Source organism: Strix uralensis, chromosome 6 (assembly GCF_047716275.1).
Source record: "Strix uralensis isolate ZFMK-TIS-50842 chromosome 6, bStrUra1, whole genome shotgun sequence".
Taxonomy (NCBI): Eukaryota; Metazoa; Chordata; class Aves; order Strigiformes; family Strigidae; genus Strix; species Strix uralensis.
In genome coordinates, this window is record NC_133977.1 from 22,193,402 (window position 1) to 22,213,029 (window position 19,628).

A 19,628-nucleotide genomic window follows, 5' to 3' on the forward strand; every position below is an offset into this window, starting at 1 on the left:
CTCTTCAAGAAGGAAGTCTTAATGGCTCAGGAGCAGGCAGTCCCCAGGTGCTGTAAGAGAAGCTGGCAACAAAGACCACCCTGGCTAAACAGGGAGCTTTGGCTGCAACTCAGGGAGAAAAGGAGAGTTTACCGCTTTTGGAAGAAGGGGCTAGCCACTCACAATGATTACAAAGATGCTGTGAGACTATGCAGGGCAGAAATCAGAAGGTCTAAAGCCCAGCTGGAAATTAATCTGGCTTCAGCAATCAAGGACAACAAGAAATGTTTCTATAAGTATGTGAGCAGCAAAAGAAAGACCAGGGAGAGCCTCCATCCCCTGCTAGATGCAGGAGGAAACATGGTAACAAGTGATGAGGAAAAGGCTGAGGTGCTTAATGCCTTCTTTGCCTCAGTCTTTAATAGCAAGACTAGTTGTATTGAGGGAATCCAGTCTCCTCAGCTAGAAGACAGAGACTGGGAGAACGACCCCCCCACAATCCAGGAGGAGATAGTCAGTGACCTACTGCATCACATAGACATACACAAGTCTATGGGATCGGATGGGATACACCCGAGGGTGCTGAAGCTGCTGGCTGGGGTGCTCGCCAAGCTGCTTTCCATCATTTACCAGCAGTCCTGGCTGACCGGGGAGGTCCCGACAGATTGGAAATTAGCCAATGTGACGCCCATCTATAAGAAGGGTCGGAAGGACGATCCGGGAAATTACAGGCCTGTCAGCTTGACTTCGGTGCCCAGGAAGCTGATGGAGCAGCTCATCCTGAGTACCATCACACAACACATGCGGGACAACCAGATGATCAGGCCCAGTCAGCATGGGTTTATGAAAGGCAGGTCCTGCTTGACAAACCTGATCTCCTTCTACGACAGGGCGACCTGCTTATTGGATGAGGCAAAGGCTGTAGATGTTGTCTACCTTGACTTTAGTAAGGCCTTTGACACCGTTTCCCACAGCATTCTCCTGGCAAAACTGGCTGCTCATGGCTTGGATGGGCACACGCTTTGCTGGGTAAAAAACTGGCTGGATGGCCGGGCCCAAAGAGTTGTGGTGAACAGAGTTAAACCCAGTTGGTGGCTGGTCACAAGTGGTGTCCCCCAGGGCTCGGTTTTCGGGCCACTCCTGTTTAACATCTTTATTGATGACCTAGACGAGGGGATCGAGTGCACCCTCAGTAAGTTTGCAGACAACACCAAGTTGGGTGGGAGTGTTGATCTGCTCGAGGGTAGGGAGGCTCTGCAGAGAGATCTGGACAGGCTGGAGCGATGGGCTAAGGCCAACTGTATGAGCTTCAATAAGGCCAAATGCTGGGTGCTGCACTTCAGCCACAACAACCCCCAGCAGCGCTACAGGCTTGGGGAGGAGTGGCTGGAGAGCTGCCAGTCAGAGAGGGACCTGGGGGTGTTGATTGACAGACGGCTGAACATGAGCCAGCAGTGTGCCCAGGTGGCCAAGAAGGCCAATGGCATCCTGGCTTGCATCAGAAATAGCGTGGCCAGCAAGGACAGGAAAGTGATCTTACCCCTGTTCTCAGCACTGGTGAGGCCGCACCTTGATTACTGTGTTCAGTTTTGAGCCCCTCACTACAAAAAGGACATTGAATTACTCAAGTGTGTCCAGAGAAGGGCAACGAAGCTGGTGAAGGGTCTGGAGCACATGTCGTATGAGGAGTGGCTGAGGGAACTGGGGTTGTTTAGTCTGGAGAAGAGGAGGCTGAGGGGAGACCTCATCGCCCTCTACAACTACCTGAAAGGAGGTTGCAGAGAACTGGGGATGAGTCTCTTTAACCAAGTAATAAGCGATAGGACAAGAGGGAATGGCCTCAAGTTGCGCCAGGGAAGGTTTAGACTAGATATTAGGAAGCATTTCTTTACAGAACGGGTTGTTAGGTGTTGGAATGGGCTGCCCAGGGAGGTGGTGGAGTCCCCACCCCTGGAGGTGTTTAAGAGTAGGGTCAACTTAGCGCTGAGGGATATGGTGTAGTTGGGAACTGTTAATGTTGGGTTAATGGTTGGACTGGATGATCTTCAAGGTCTTTTCCAACCTAGATAATTCTGTGATTCTGTGACATGGGTGGGAGACTCTCTCCAGGAGAAAAATCTCATGGGTTTTTTTTGTATTTACTCTGAATTCCCAATTTTGTGAATCCAGGTGTGATAAGATACTGAGAAATTGCTTGCAATTTGGGGGGCATTTTACTTGTTCTTGTATTTCTTAATACTGAATAGGTATTAACTCCAGGCTTCTGGTCTAACACAGCAGCAGTTTCGATACTCTGATATTACTTCCCCATTTTTGCAGTGGAGACTGCAGTATGCCATTATCAGACTGCACTCTTGGTGGGTTTGGTTTGAACTTTCTGAGCAAGGACAGAATTAAAATACTTCTAGGGAATGAATTAACAAGTCTTAGATCTTCTGCCTAACTTCATACGGCACTATTAGAAAAGACAGAGGAGTCTTGTTTCATATGAAAATATAGACCCCTTTTCAGAGCATTACATTTCAGTTTTCTTGAAATCAATGGCATTATTTGCCTCCATAGACAAAAGGACAACTAAGACTAAAGGAGACTCAGAGAAACATGCTTGTGATAAGATAAAATATCTGTACAATATATGTCATTATCTACCTCAGCATAAGTCATACCCTTTCTTTGTACTACTGACTGGATGGTTTCAATAAAAAATCTATTTTACCTGGTGGTTGCTTGTATCAGAAACCTTCACATCCAGTGATCCTGTCAGAACAGCATACCAGTTCGTCCCAATATCACCCTGACGGAATACTGGAAAGATGAAATCTTGTAAATAAGAGCTCTCTCTTTAAGTTTACCAACATTAACAAACATTTTCCATCACATTACTGTACTACTGTAGTCACTGCTGGCATGATAGCATTTGCCATATCAGACTACTTACTTAGTGTTACAATATTTCCAATGACACTGGAAAGCACCTATTTTAGTAAACTGGTCAATACACTACAGAAAATGAAAGCACATAGAGTTGCTTTACTCTTCTCCCCAGTTTCCTTCTCTTTTACTGTTATCTTAGTTAATAAACAAAACAAACAAACAAACAAAAACAAAAAAAGACTTTCTGAACAATGTCCCTTTGAAATTCAGATTCTTCCAATGCAGACACAGCTCCCACTGGCTTCAGTAAGAGTTCTGGCTGAGAAGCAGCTGCAGGACTTTGATGTTCAGGTATTCCAACTGTGTGATTACAGTGCATCAAAATTCCTATTACTCTAAGCAAACCCCAGTGCTGTGTGCCTAAAGCATGCCAGATTTACCTGAGGGGTACCTGAGACTCTACTAAATACCACAGGTCTCCATCAGCTATTCCCCTGGTACAGCTCTGGGAACTCACACATTCCCAGCACAGGACCACCACTTATTTCCATCTCAGCTTCACAGACCAGGCACAGTTGTCCACCTTCATCTGGCCCACAGGCTGCCAGAGCAGGCACAGAGCTGTTGCACCCCACAGCAGTATGCAGCTCTGCAAATCTGTCTTGTGTTATTCAGAGTGGCTGAAACCACACACTATTAGTGATATCCCTAGGTGATACACCTTTGCCCCTGACATCACAAAGCACCTACAAAAGAGATCAATAATACATTTACAGGGGAAGAATGAGGCTTAAGTGCAATGACTTGCTTCTAATCTTTCAACAAAACAGTGGCAGAGTCCTAAATCCAATAATGTGTGTCTTGTTACCATAGATTCACCACACACTGTATTTGTAGAGCAAGCAGCACTTTAGTCCTGCCTTCCCCCACGACCAAAACTGTAAACATTTTTATAGCTGTTCCACTGATTGTGTTCTCTCATCAATCTCCTAGAGACAATCCCAGCCTAACCTCCAATTTTATCTACATAAAATAGATCATCACATGAAGCTCTCTTACATGTGATTCCTTTTTCCAGATTTTCATAATATCCACAGAGACATATCTGCTGGAGAAGGTTTGGATGAAATTTCTCAAAAGCTTTCACTTCTTTCAGTCGTGTGAATATTATATCTACATCTTCACTGGAACGTTCCAAAGGTCTGCAAGAAAACAAAGGACAAAATTCTCAAGGGCTTTATCAGAGAAACATCCCCACCTGCATGCAGCAAACTTACAAATGTTTGCATTAAACCTCACACTATAATATAAACCAATTAAAATGCATTTCACAGGTACCCTTCCAGAACATCATAACTACTGTCTGTTATCAATTTGAGCATGATTATTATCATTTCAACACAGGCAGTGTCCAGAAGCCCCATTCAGCACCAAAGTCCTGCTGTAGCAATTACTGTAAAAGCACCTATGATGATACAGTCCTTGTCCTAAAGAACTCAGAATTATGTATAGTTTTAAGTTTGTAAGGGAACACGGATAAACGGATGCCCAAACATACAAGAGGTCTGCAGAATCAGTGCCCAAAACAGAAGTTCTCTATCTGGCTAAAAGAAAAGCTTTAGATATCAGCAGTAATCCTGTATCCATATCTCTCTTCTGCATTTTACTGGGTACAAACTAATTTGACTATTCTGTTTTCTCTTCTCACTTGCAAGCAATAAAGAGAACTTTAATAAGTACATTCTCTTTCACGCAGTTCCTGACTCTTAATGTTGGGACAAATTATACACACGCAAGAATCTTAACTGTTCATTGGTAAGGGTAAAGAGTTTTAATCCAAATATTTAAAATATTTAAAATCTATGACAGTAACACTTTTAAAAAAACAAGATTTCAAGAAAAATAAAATTGTAGAACTCTCTCCAACAAGTTGCATGTGGACCAGCAGTTCAGCAGGTTCAGAAAACTACTGCATATTTATGAAACTAAAGTGAATTAGCTCCATAACATACATTTTGAATGTGATTATCAAACGTTATGAATCAGCGGGTAAGCCAACCACTAGCTGACAGCATTAGAAAGAATCTTTCATAACAGACTAAATGACTACCACTACGCACAGAAAGAAACATAGAACATTCCTATGAGATCATGCAGGATCAGATGCAGAAATCATTTATGTATAAAGGGATACCAGAAAGATAGACAACTGTCAGTGATCATTAGACCCATCACTCACTCAAATGCTGCTAGTTAATGTTACTAACAAAAATGTCCTTTTAGCCAGTGGACGAGTTTCTAAATGAACAGAAGTCAGGTAGCTTACAGTGAACAAAGACTAAGCTCACAAATACATACCTTTATCATCTTATTGTTACATCTACAGTGTAAGCACTCCTTCCAACAGGATTTTTTTTAAAGATTCCTCTTCAGAATCAAAGACGTAAGGGATCCAAATCTTTGTCTTGGGGAAGAAGCCCAGATCCTATTCACACTGAATCTCTCTCATCTTTCTTATTAAATTAAGTCTAGGAGGGATTAAATCTCTATCCTCATTTAAACTCCGCTTATCCTTATTAACTACAGATGAGAATAGTAACTCTCTGGTGTATACAGTTTCTTCTACATCACAGTGATATCCTCTTACCATTTTAAATCACAAGCAACTACAACAGCTCCCTTTTGAAATATTTCAAGTAAGATTTTCACCCATTCCTTTTTTTTTGACTGTGAGCTAGCTGATGGGTACTAATAAGCATTAACTCTTGTCAAAATCCTTTTAAGAAGATTAGGAGGTGCAACTTGCAAACAGATTTAAAATGTTTATACAAGATCCCTACCCAAACTACACCAGCACTTGGAACACTAGCTCCCTTAATTTATGGACTCTCAAAATTAACAGCAAAAGTCAACAAGGAAAAAAAGGGAGATCATTCTCAGAATATCCCCCTTCCCTAGAAAAACTGTGTCTGAGACTGTTTCATTCATACAACTGCTCATAGCTGACTCTGTTCAAGTCCAGCAGTCCATGTGCATAGAATTTACTGTAGGGTCTCAGTGTTTAGTGATTCTAATTGCTTAATGCAGTCAGATAGGGAAAAAGCGAACAGGGTTAGCAAACACTATGCATCAGGTTGTATAAACTTAACACTGTTTTCTCAGTGCTCTTTCTGAAACACGAGTACAGAAATCTCTTCCACTTCTGGTCCTGTCAAAAGGACAAGATTTGGGGGGATTTAATTCATAGACTGTGTAGCTTTTTTTCCTCAAAGTTGCTGAAGGCTCAAGAGGCGAAACAGGGTTTCCATCTAGTTCAGAAGGTGACAGCAGGGCTTACTTCCATTGATGCAGCAAGGAGTGTCTTGTGTCAGGCCGATGTACTGCAGGAAAAGCTCCTTCTGACAAAACTGCTTCATGACCCCAGTAAAGTGAGTCATCATGGAAAGACAAGCATTCTCAGAGGTAGTTGAGCCACACTTTTCAGAGTTTTAAACATCAGCACAGCAGTGAAAAACCAAATTAAAGTCGTGCGTTCCTAGTCGCTTACTTCTGCAAGCAGCTGAGCTACTTTGTATTAGTAGCAGTTACTTCCACTTGGAGTACACCAAGTGTGCATTTGAAGGGGGACACAAAGACATGCTCTAAACAGAAAGAGGAATCCAAACTTTTAAGTAATATTCATAGCAGTAACCTGAAAATTGTTACATTCTCTACAGTGTTTCTTAATAACTCGTTCCTGCAAGCCATTCGTTTCAGTAGACTTTCTTCAAAATACACTGGGTCTAGTATTACAGTGTGCAACCAAATTTCCACAAATACTTTTACTGGGGGGGCACACATTTTGATCCAGCACATTCGGAAATGAAGCCAGAATCTGGGAGAGGCTCTCTGTGAATGATTTAACCATTAATCTATCTTAGAAAGGATACCTTCTCCTCCAGCTGTGTTTTACCAAAAAAAAAAAAAAAAAAAAAAAAAAGCAGCAGCCAGCACAGAAACATGCAAGGAATCTTAACTGTACCCCAGGATAACAACTTGTTAACGTCGCTCAAATGAGACACACAGACAAACCTAGTTTAAGATTTAGCTGTTTGGTTAAGATGGTGAATAAGCATAAAAATGAACTAGGATCCAAGTTGTTTGACAACAAAATGCCTTTGAATTTGATCAGAGCTCCTGGGAAATAACCTCAATGTTTAGGAGTAAGGAATTAACTAACACTAGGTGTCCCAAACTGAGGTGGCCCTTAGTCCTTACTAGGACATGGAATTCTGCCTGTGTAAAAACTCCAGACTGCAGTGTCAAACTCATTTCTACTAAGTGCTTATAATCTATGAGACTGGTTTTAAAAGGATAGTTCTACTTAGTGAGAGAGCATAATGAGAATAATAAAATATCATGGCATCAGTTATCGGCTTTTCCACGTCTGCAAAACTCAGACAAAGTTTGACCACTTTCTACAAACTATCTTTTAATAAAATTAACATCATTGTAACTGTTGTCATCATCATTAAACTACCAGTAATGAACATATTTATGATGCCAAATTTTGTTTTCTATTTACTAAGTACAAGCTGCCTAGCATGGAACAACATCGATACAGGACAACATAAATCTACCTCCTCATTGCAGATACCTTACTAAGTTGCCATAAACTTGGCTTTTTTAAAGCATAGTTTGGAATAATATTTAAATAACTAATGATATATTCCTTAGAACATTAATGATTAAACTTATTAATTAGAAAAGTACTATTGATGGCAGATTGAAAATTATTCAAGGTTTAATGTCACTGTATAGTCACACTGATAGAAGGCAGTGGTATCAATCCAGAAAGGAACTGTTCCCCACACCAGGCAGATGGGCTGCAAAAGTCAACCCCAAGGAGGTGAATATCTCTACACCCCCCTACATGGCTCCAAAAGCCTCAGGAAAGGCTTTTCCAGAGAACATATCAAAGCACCTGAAGTCACTCCTCTGTGATCACCGCTGCTGTTCACTGGACAGCAATCTCACTGAGCTTAGCCCCCCTCTGCTAAACTAGTGCTGGTGAGGATGTCCTTCTGTTCTGTTCTGTGACACTGATGCTGATATGCTACTGAAGTGTCCCCTCGCTGCTAATGCTGCAGTTATGACTTGATATCCATGAGCATAAGAAGTTAAAAGATGCATTTCAGTGAGACTTTAGCTACCAATGGATTTTCTGATAAAGTTTCTATCCTTTCCTAAGTGTACTTCTGTTTCTGAAAGCTCTAGTCCAATGTATGGACCACAGACAAATCTAAAAGTATGGACAACACTCTTAAATCAATTAAAATTCTTCACCTTTCAACAGTTTGGTAGAGGTATGAGCTAGAGTAGAAGCATTTTAAGGCAAGGCCATCCTTCTTGTAGAAAATGTATGACTCTATCCAGTGAAGCACCCACTCCCTAGGCTGCTTCACCCAATTTAAAATAAATTTTAAGTAAAACAAACTGTGGAAGTGCTACTGTTGTCTTCATCTTTTTTTGCTTAAAACCACTGCTTCCTACTCCTCTTTCCCAACTTTTCACCATCTTTGTGGGGCAGCTGCTGCTATATCTCCATCTCCATTAAGTCTGCAGGGTACAAGCCCAGAAAGAGCTTTAGCAGCTGCTGTGCTAACCACACTTCACTAACTGGCCCAGCAATCATAACTGAGTAGGTATCATGCTGTGAGATAGAAAATGCCAGGACAAAACCATGCAGGAGGAATGACTGGTTTGGAAATGAAATCTTCAAACTTAGTATCTCTTACCATGAAGGATAATGCAGGGGTGACACTCCTACACTCCCCCCTCCAATCTTCAATTTAAGATGATTGTCCCTAAATTTGTATCTCAACAGGGTACTGTGCTGACATCCCATCTCACCGTGGCCAAAATGAGGTGGGCATTTCCAGTGTTGCAAAGCAGGTCTACAAAATTATTAGGAAATGACAAAAAGCAGGAGTATTTAATTTCTTTTCACTACCCTGCAAGCCTTTCTGCTTTGTTTGACCACTAAACACTTCATCCAGCTCCTTATTTATATTATTAATTTGCCTCTTCACAGCACAGTAAGTCTTATCTAGCAATAATGTTTTCACACATCTCATCTGTCTTGTTCCACTTCTTCAGTACATCACAGCATACATACACAAGTGACAGCATCAATGCTAGTCATACATCTCCATTCAATTACGTCAATAAGGCTTCTTTAAAGGATATTTTACCCCTGATTTATTTGGTTGCGAAGATTTCAGGCATGTATTTTATAGAGATGAAACAATTTTCTTGACAATGTCTGCTCGACTATCTGTAAAAGGAGATTATAAAAAAACCTGCCAGGAGTGTATCTTCAAAAAGCTATTTCATATCTTTAAGTGCGAACTATTCAAGCCCAAAGTTTAAATACAGACAGAGGATAATTGCCACAATTCTCCAAACACACTATTTCGGCAAGTATTTCTGTTCATGCGTAGCATATATAGCTTTATAAAACAAACTATTTTGATGGTGTTAAGGTTAAATATTTGAATGTTTTTGTATGCTATGAAAGACTTGTTAACCTAGAAGAAAGGAACAAGTTGGAGTTGTTTTCGTTTTGTTTTTATCAAGTTTATCTAACTACAACCTATTACTTTCTCTTCTACTATATATGTCCTTTTTTTTAGGTTCTTCTTCATAATTGGTTTGACACTTGAAAAAAAAAAAAACAGAAGACACGTAGTTTTACCTTCTTTGCCAAGATGCGCCTAGAATTTTAAAATGTTTATTTCTATAATATCTGTTCAAAAATCTGAACCCTGCTCTAACTGAACAAAAACACTAAAGTTCATTTCCTTCCCTTGCTCTTTTTAAAAGGGCAGTATTGCATTTCAGACAGCAGTGAACAGCCCATGAAGGATGAGCAGATACGATGTATTTCTTCCACTGGTGAGGCTATTATTAGAAAACAGAGTATCACACTACATAATAGACAAATAAAACGAGCTGATCTCTGGGTTAAACTCAAGCATCTATTCAAAGATGCAAAGACAAAGTCAATGAGCTGAAAAGTACCAGTAACCACTACCATGGACCATTTGGTGAATTTTAATAGTATTTTAAAGTATATTCTACTTTGAAACATGAGCAAGGAGAGAATAGCAAGGAATGCCATTGAAAGCAGATCATTCCTCTATGCTACCTCTACTTTTTCCTCCCCTTCCCGGACATGCAGAAAAGCAAAGCAGTAGGATGTCCAAGAATAGCAGAAAAGCAAAGCAGTAGGATGCCCAAGAATAGTAGTACCAAGATACTGTTTTCCCTTAGTGAGAACAGCACAACACTGAAGCACCTCTGCCCTCCAGGCAATGCTGTGACTCCTAATTTATCTTTGAGAAAGGAAAGTTTCAGAGAGGGATACCAGTGACCTATCAAAGCAGTTTAGACTTGTGGCAGGAGACTTAAATGCTAGATATAAATGAAGTTACTTTTAATCTGAAATAATGTTCAGATAAAGGTTTACTTCCATGGGGACAGAAAGCAACCAACACTCCCCCAGAGGCACCCTGCACTTGTTACAGTAGTATTACCCAATCCATGTTTTCAACATTCACATTTCGGCTCCTCATTCCCTTGTCATGGAAAAAGCCTCATCATGAGGCTTTCAAACAATAATCAAAACTACAATTCTTTTGATTTGCATTTTATGAGACTTTGGGATTCCAGTTTTCACATTTCCTGCTCCCTAGGATTCTTATGCATACAAATCGTTCCACAGTTAAAAAAAAAAAAAAAAAAAAAAGAAGGAACACAAGTAAAACTGCTGATGCTTAGCTTCCAACAAATTACTACTGTCACCAACAGTCAGAACCTCTGTAATAATCTCTCATGTCCTGCTATGCAAGGCACAAGAAATGCTGTAGATCTACACAGGTACTGATTGACCAGCCAGTTAAATGCAGACCAACTGGCTGTCAGCTGCAGTCAGACAGAATTTGTAATAGTTGAGTTCTGTCTTCCTCAGTAAGGGCCAAAGGAAAGCAAATATCGAGGACTCTACCTACACAATCATCTCATTATTATCTTACTCAATTATATTTGTGCCTTCGACTCAGTTTGGCCAATGCACCGAAAAATTATTGGAGGGTTAGACTGAGCAATCAAGTGCACTTCATTTCTTTACATACCCTGCTCTACAAGTTATGCAACCTTCCAGCAGGTCAATTTTTAGATCTGTATAAAGTGTGGAATGGCAAAAGATGTATTTATTAAGTAATGATATTCATAAAGATTTATCTAAGTTTAAAATACACTACCTGAAGAATACAGCTATAATAGGAAACAAAACATAAAAATAATTCTTTTCACCTTCATATGCTTTTTAAAAAGACAAAATACTTAAAGAGAAAAAATAAAATTGCAAGGAAATTTTCTCCATTTATGAAAATTGTTATGCATGGTGCATGTTTTGCAACCAAGGTGTGACTAAACATTATTGAATAAACCTTCCAACCTTCATAAATGTGAGCTCAGGACAGTTAAAATTCCATTTGACAGAAGTAGATCTGGATGAAATTACATTAACCAGCACTGTAGCTTCATAATAGACATTAAAGTGCTTTAATATGAAGACAGACTCTGAGATACATTGCAAATGAAATTTATAATTGAACAATATGCAGAAGTGATGATATCCTTTGATTCAAACTCTAGCCACTGCCATCCACCAATACACTATGCTAAATGTACCTTTACCCATTTAGGATCTGCATCATTACAGCCAATGAAAATTTAAAACTTATAGCAACCAGGAAATAACTTCTACAGATTTACATTGACATATATTTTGACAACTGCTGAATTAAAAGATGAAGTGGAAAGTCAGTTAAGGAAACATTCGTTGAAGATACTGATAAAGCAGCAATAGTAACCGATCACGCCAAATATAGTGCAGAAAATACTAACAGAATAAAGGAAGGAGAAGAATGATGAGCTTGTTAAATGCAGCAAATTGTAAGATGCAGATGAAAACAGATGTCACACTGGATAAAAAAAAATACTTGTATTTGAAAAATATCTGGTGGCCACCTGACTTTGAGGGCATGATTTCAATTAGCTTGTTTGTTGGGTTTTTATTCCTTCGCTGGAATATGAGTGTTTGTTATAAGAGAAATTTAATCTGCTCAGAATATAGGATTTTAGAGATCAAATCCTAACAACATGCCAAAAACTCAGGCAATGACAGTTTAGACATGTTTCCAGTATCACCTGGTAAAAGAGAAAACCTACAGATGCACAAGTACCACACCAATCATGCAGCCACTTCACAAGACTACCAACTAAATTTGAAAATGCCACGTCCTAATACGCATATGCACGTACTAGTTTGCTCTGGTGGGCCATGACAATGTTTATACACATGAATGCTAGGACAAATACTATTTCTTCCTCTTAATACCTGTCCATAGAACAAGTGTGTAACTTACTGCAACCACATGTAACAAATGGAAGCCCATACTAGAAATGCCTAAACCCGTGAGCAGAGAACAAAACAGCTTGAATTTGTTTAAAATACAACTCCTGCTCTCACTATGAGTTATTTTGAATTCATATATTCAATAAAATGCAGAGACCTAGAAGCTTATGGTAAGCTATATTAACAATTATTTTGGTCTCTCTGCGGAGATACGGAAAGAAAAAAGGCTTTTTTATTATTCATCAAAGACTGCACCTTTGCACTGGACTAGAAAATGAGTTGCATGATGCGGAAAGATAAATTTGTTATTATTCATCACTCTCAGAAGACTGCACCTTTGCATGAGTGCTAGAAAGCACTTAGGCTATGTCTATACTGTTCTGTCTCCCAGTTTCCACATTCACCACGGTGCCTGCTGCTGACATATCCCCACGCAGACTTGATCCAAGCATACACCAACTTAGCCACATACTATATACAGAGAGAAAACATCAAGCACGCTGGCCAACAGGAGCTGCAGTATATGTCCACAATTTTGTTCAGATCCAAACTAAGTGAAAAATGGTGGTGTTATTTCTATGGATTTGTTATAAATAAAAAGCAAGGGTAGAAATTTAATATATATAGTTTTGTATATGTTTTGTCAATCGCATAAAAATATTTTTTAAAAGTAAATAAAATAGCATCATAAAGCAATTCTAAAATATTCACAATATTGCCTGATTATAAATCTATATCCCATTACCTTTGACATAATTACAGGTTATAAAGGATGACAAGCATTTTCCATATTTCTTTTACAACAATTCTTTCAGAATATCAGTTCTTCACTCTAGCCTACCCATATACTCATAAGAGACCTGTTGACTACTAAGCATATACAAATAACTTACATCTCAAGTATTTGTTACAATGCTAAAAATAAATTCTGATTCAAATATGTCGCTGTTACATAGCTTCAGTCTGAATTTACACTCAAATCTATGGGAGCTTGGCTTGAGGTACAGATCAGAGATATTATCCTGTATGTGTTATTCTAGTTTTGTTAGATGTAAATGATGCAAGTCAAAAGTCTAACAAGGATGACAATGCTATAAAAGCTCAGTATTATGCTGATTTTGGCTGGGATAGAGTTAATTTTCCTCATAGTAACTAGTATGGGGCTATGTTTTGGATTTGTGCTGAAAACAGTGATGTTTTCATTATTGCTGAGCAGCGCTCACACAGTCAAGGCCTTTTCTGCTTCCCACACCACGCTGCCAACAAGTAGCCTGGGGGTAAACAAGAAGTTGGAAGGATGCACAGCTGGAACGGCAGACCCCAACTGACCAAAGGGGATATCCCACACCATAGGACATCATGTTCATACACAAACTGGGGGGAGTTGGCCACGAGGGGCTGATCACTGCTCAGGGACTGGCTGGGCACTGGTCAGTGGGTGGTGAGCAATTGCACTGTGCATCACATGTTTTACTTGGATTTTATTTCTCTCTCTGTTATCTCTCCCTCTTCTCCTCCTCCTCCTCCTCCTCCTCCTCCTCCTCATCATCATCATCATCATCATCATATTATTATTATTATTATTATTATTATTAAACTGTTCTTCTCTCAACCCACTAGTTTTACTTTTTTGCCAATTCTTCTCCCCAGCCCACCAGGGCAGGGGGAGGAGTGAGTGAGCATGGTGCTTAGTTGCCGGCCGGGGTTAAACCATAACAAGTATGTACAGTATGTCCTGGAAACGCCTTTTGTATTTAAATAATTTATAAATAGCTGAGCAAAGATTGTAACATTCTTAGCACAACAGGCTAGCAAAGTTACATGCTTTGTACTGTGATCTGCTCCTTCAGTCTGCTAAGGCACTGAAGGTTATCTTTAATACACAAAAAAACACAAGATGCCATAGGCAGGTATAAAATCCTGGGATCTCTGACTGTTGACAACGCTGTACATCATTAAAAAGTTTGTATTTGAATTCAATTAGAACATTTACCTGATTCATAAGTGTGATTAGGTTTAGAGAAATAATAGTTATGTAAAAAATACTTTGTCTACCGTTCAGTAAAGGTATGTCAATACAGAAATATCCTGGTTAGATAGTCTTCAGTGTGAAAGAAACCATGAGAGTAGAGAAGACATTGTTCCTGAGCTAATACACACCTGCATAAATCAGCAACCTTCTTTTAATTATGAGCAGATCAGACATACAGAAAAATGCTAAGATGGCAGGCACGCTTCTGACCCCTAGGAAATCAGTGGTAAGGCAACTATTTACTTCAAAGATAAAAGGACTGTTTTCCTTAACAGAAAAATTATTTACATCTCCAGGTACAATGAGGTACAACAGTTGCTCACCGCTGATCTCTCTCTCCTGCAAAAACAAACTATTCTTGATAGACCACAGTGTTCTGAACTTTTCTGTTTCTGCTCTTCCTTACCTTTGCACCTGTGACTTCATATAAAAATATTGTCCTGTTTATTTCATTTTTCAGTCCTGATCTTTGGCTTTTGCGGTTTGAAAGGGAATGAAAGGGCTCAAACAAATGAATTTCTAACAATTATTAAGACTAAACTGTGATGTGATGTATGAAAGCTTTGTTTGTGCTTTGCTTCATTTGTTTCAAAGCTCTGCTTGTGTTTTGCTTCATTTGTTTCTCAAGGACTCCTGACTCCTCAACTGCTTCCTTAGATCCCTTTATCTGTTTAGGTAAGATTGACACGCTCGTTAGGCTCCCTACATAAATCACTGATGGCAGACTCAAGGCCTTCAGTGGGCACTTGGGCAACTCCTAGAATGAGATAAGAGGGGCTCTAACAAAGAGACACAGAGACCCTATTGTAGGGAAACTGATTTTGCTGACTTAGGAGGGAGACACCTGGACTTTACTTCACAGGGCATGCTCTGGAAAGAGGGTCAACTAGCGAACACTGTGAAGACGACTACTTACTTCCTCCCCCAACCACTGAAGACCCTCACCCTATTTTCACTATGCATGCTCAGATTATGCAAATGAATTCTGGGAACTCATTATCATAAGACACCTCTTTCTAGGAAATCTAATAAATATGTAGGATTTGTGTGTATGTAAACTGATGTCCCTTGCTAATTCTTGGGAGCCCTTAATGTGGAGAATCCCCAGGGCAACCCCAGCTCTGCCAATAAAAGAATACCTGCTTAATAGTTCTATTGGATTCTGACTGTTGAGTTAATTTTTTTGTTTTAGGTTAGTAACCACAGATGGAAGCTGCATGGTTGAAGCACTGGTGATCCTAACTCACAGTACCCTACATAGTAATAACATTTTTCCTGAAACATTTTGGTGATTCTTCATCTTTATATGTGCTCTTATTTCAGATGTTAGTAGTTCTAGTTGATGTGTGACTTTGGGAAAAACATGAAGAACATATACAAAACACATCATTTCTGTACATGATGTATTTCATTATTTCCATTTAGAGTTTAATTCTCTTTTTTTTTAAAGAATGAAGTTGGATAATCCATATTACATGCCATTTTAATCATCTTTGCTGAGGCTCACCAAAAATTCTGAAGCATACCAGTTTTAGAACTGCCTTCCTCCTGAAAATACAAATATATTCATTAACTAAAACATATTAAAGCTATATTTATTATTTAATAAAAACACATGGTATCCTACAGAGAATTGACTCATTAAATGATCCTGTATTTACAGAACCCACACCTAGGTTAGAAAATGTTATGAGATTTTTTAAAGGCTTAAAATACATAGAATTACATAATAACTCAAATGAGTACATTGGTAGATCATCTATAGAAAAGAAATACACTCTAGAAATACACCTGTGCAAATTAATTAAAAATGCCTTATCTAATAGTACTTAGATTCCTATAGTACTTTGCCAACATAGCTTTAACTGTATTTTTTAAACGGAAAACCAGAACAAAACGCGTAAGTGTATTTCCGATCATCACAAAGCAAAGCATGGCAGACACCAGGAAAAAAAACCTACAATCTCTCATGTCCTGGGTTTGTCCTACACCCAGATTGCCTTCTGAAAAGAAGGAAAATAATACATAATCCTTCAGGGCACCCAGAACTGATTCTTTCCACTCAACAAATTGGTGCTACTAGCTTACTCCAAGTAACAAAAAGGAAAGAAAAAGTTTCATCTTAATAGCTCTAATGAAATTCCCGTTATAAAAATGCTCAGCATATTAATTTTCATATAAATTTAATGACAGATTTCTAAATGAAATGCCTCACATGTGTTTCCTGAAAACATTCGCTCCCCAAGGCTATGCACCTCATTAAGCACGAACCCCTGAATTTTAGTTCACAATTTAGATCTCACAATGCATTGTGTTTAAGAAACCTGAGAAATGACAGGATCACCTACCAAAAAGTACTGGGGTTCATACTCTGCTTCTTCATGTCTGCTCAATGTCAGCTTACAGAGCAGAGAGTCAGGCCCTCTGCTTCACTTCAGATTTTATATGGCTAGGTTACCATCACCAGTTCTGTTTGTATTTATATTTACAGTACTTTCAACATTTATAAACATGAGTTAACCTCTAAGAGGTTACTCTTAAGTTAAATCACATGTTACAGAGGGAGATCAGTATCTGTGGTAGGTTATCTAGGCCAAAAGTTACATTAACTTCTTACAGTTTTCTGCCTGGACTGTTAAGGAAAACCTAATGAGGGGTGCAGTCCTGTAACACTAGGAGGCTACCTGGAAATAGCAGAAATTATGAAAAGAGGAAGGTTCCTTCTGTGTGCACAAATGTTTCTCTCCACACGCAACCCCAACTGTCATCAGCTGTCAAAAACTGGCTAATGATGCTCTGTAAACTGCTATATGCCAGGTAAGTGAATTCTCTCCAATAGCTTTATTTGAACCATATTGTATATTTATGGCCTACATGTTTGTTAACTGTTTTCCTAGACTACCAGGAGCCACAGTGAGCATTCAGAGATAAAATCACTTCACTTCTGAACTAATCCGTTAAATGCTGAAGGTAGGAACGCAGCAAAGGACCTTCAAACCACCCACCATGCAACCCGACACTGCGAGACTTTCTGCTGCAACACGCAGAGAAAGCACTCCAAATAATTTATTTTTTAAAAATAGTAAATAACTTGCCAGTATTTTCAGAAGTGAGTTCACCACCTCTGAGCACACGGTAGCCTGCCGTAACTCCCGCCCGCGCGGCGCTGGCCGCCCACCTGTACCTGGGGGACAACCGCAGGCCCCCAGGGCGCCGCAGCGGGGAGAAGAGGCTGTCGCCGCCGAGGGGAGCCGCCGGCGGCCTCTGTCGGGGCGGACATTTATTTTTTTTTTCCCCTCCTCCGGCCAACAGTCCCGCACGGAGCGCTCTGAAGCGGGGGTCTGTCCTTTCCCGCCCGACCTGTGAGGCGCCGGGGCCGGGGGCGGGGGGGGGGGGCGGTGTACTGAGGCGAGGCGCGGAGCTGGGAGCTGAGGCGAGGCGGGAGGCGGTGCGCTGAGGCGAGGCCGGGGCCGGTGTGCTGAAGTAAGGGGAGGAGGCAGGGGCTGGTGTGCTCAGGCGAGGGGCTGTGAGGCGAGGCGGAGGCGGACTGGGGCGCGAACGCCGCGGGCAGCGGGTCGGCCATGGCCGGCACGGCGGGTCCCCGGCCCGCAGCCCCCGGGCCGCGGCGCCCTCTCTCCGCCCTGGAGCTCCCCCTCCTCCCCCACGTGCAGCATTTTGCGGGCGGCAGAGCCCGGCGGCGAGCCGCTCTCCCCGTGGGGACTGCCCGTCCCCTCCGCTGCCCGGAGCATTTCCAGCCCTCATCCTGCCACGCCGCCCCGGCTCTGCTTCCTCCGGGCGTTTTGCTTCCCACCTGCACGCTCCTTATGTAAGGCAGGATCCGATGGGGAGCGGGGAGGGGGTGTCAGCACACACACACACGCACACACACACACACATACAGACATGCAGGCAGGCAGGCATGCGGGGGGCAGGTGACACGCACGCAGCATCCTTCCGCAGCCGCTCCTGTGAAGATGCCGATACCTTTTATCCAGGCAAGCGATCCACTCGCCGGAGGATGAGGAATGGGAGGTGTGAGCGGCGACCATGTTGGACAGGGATCAGGTCGCCGCGCACCCGGCTGGCAGCGGCTCCCCCCGCCCGCCCGCCGGTCGGTCGGCCCGTCCTCCCTCGCTCCCTCCCTCCGCGCACGGCGCGATGGGCTCGCCCAGGCCCCAGCGGCAGCGCGCCCTGCCCGCCGCCGGCTGCGGAGCGCGGGGCTGCCGGGCCGCCCCCCGCCTCGGCCCGGGGCTGGGCTGCCGCCCGGCGCCGCCTCGCCCGCCCGGGGCACCCGGCCGGGAGCTGCGCCCGGCCCTGCCGCCCCGCAGCCGGCAGGTAGCGGCCCGGGGAGGGGGCGGAAAGGAGTTACTCCCCTCCTGGAAGGTGCTGTCGTCCTCCTCCGGCTTTCGTGAGCTCCTCAGTACGCACGGTTGAGCCCGTCTTAGTGGTCTCTGCCCTTGCTTCACCAGAGATGTCCTTGCCTGGGTGTGGGGTGGGGGGGAAATACGAGCTTTTTAATGATCAGTAGCAGCTCAGGAGTATTTTAGCAGCTCTCCAGAGCCCTGTGTGCCTGTCAGCACAGTAGCTGAGCAGAAGGAAGGTGCATTCCATATTTCAGGAATTTTTCTGAAGCCTTCTGCCAGCCTGTTGTCCATCTTGTCATCACCCATGAAACAGTGTCCTAAAGGCTCTGGTTTATTGTAGGTGAAAAATGAGCTGGGCAGTACAGCCTGTGAATAGGATTTAACAGCTGGAAGGAACCCAACACACAGCATGAGAAAGACGAGTCTAGTGTACAACAAAAACCATCCACACCCTTCTGTTGTGATAGCGTGGCCTGCAAGATGCAGGTGTTTTAAGGATGCTAATGCATACATGATTTAAAAAGTGATGAGCAGAGGAAGGAATGCAGAGCAGCAGGTCTCCCTGTTTTGCAAAGTTCTATGTGAGATATTGTCTACAAAGTATTTCAGGATCTAGATCGTATCTTCCCAAGTAATCTCTGTATAACCATAAACTTCAGCTTACAGTCAACACAACCTGCCCTGAGTAGCGTGGGAGAAGGGTAGGAAGCTGCACAAATCTCAGCGGGATGTTTGGGGTTACGTGTAGATGACAGCAAAGTAAAACTCAAACTGTGCCTTCATTCAGGCTTATAACTCCTCTCTGCTTTACAGTCTGGACACAAATGATTAATTCAGATGCTGATAATCTGCCAATGCCTTTTACAGTTCTCCATGGGCTATCTTCTCTGCCCTCTGTTCTAATCTCTTTCACTGT

The 19,628-nt window shown here is 41.8% G+C and overlaps 1 protein-coding gene across 4 annotated transcripts in view; it reads right to left on the reverse strand.

Moving 5' to 3' along the window:
* The window catches only part of RAPGEF4 (Rap guanine nucleotide exchange factor 4), a 161,010-nt gene extending 142,570 nt beyond the window's left edge, over window positions 1-18,440 (reverse strand). For 3 of the 4 annotated variants that reach the window (XM_074873203.1, XM_074873202.1, XM_074873201.1), the window contains exons 1-3: window positions 18,333-18,440; window positions 3,913-4,055; window positions 2,696-2,784 (exon numbers count right to left, since the gene is read on the reverse strand). In XM_074873203.1, the coding sequence (XP_074729304.1) occupies window positions 2,696-2,784; window positions 3,913-4,055; window positions 18,333-18,397 (297 nt within the window). In that variant the 5' untranslated portion in view covers window positions 18,398-18,440. Of the gene's footprint in view, window positions 1-2,695; window positions 2,785-3,912; window positions 4,056-18,332 lie in introns of those variants that run through there. The other variant, XM_074873206.1, reaches the window with a different exon arrangement.
* Between the last annotated feature and the right edge of the window lie 1,188 nt (window positions 18,441-19,628).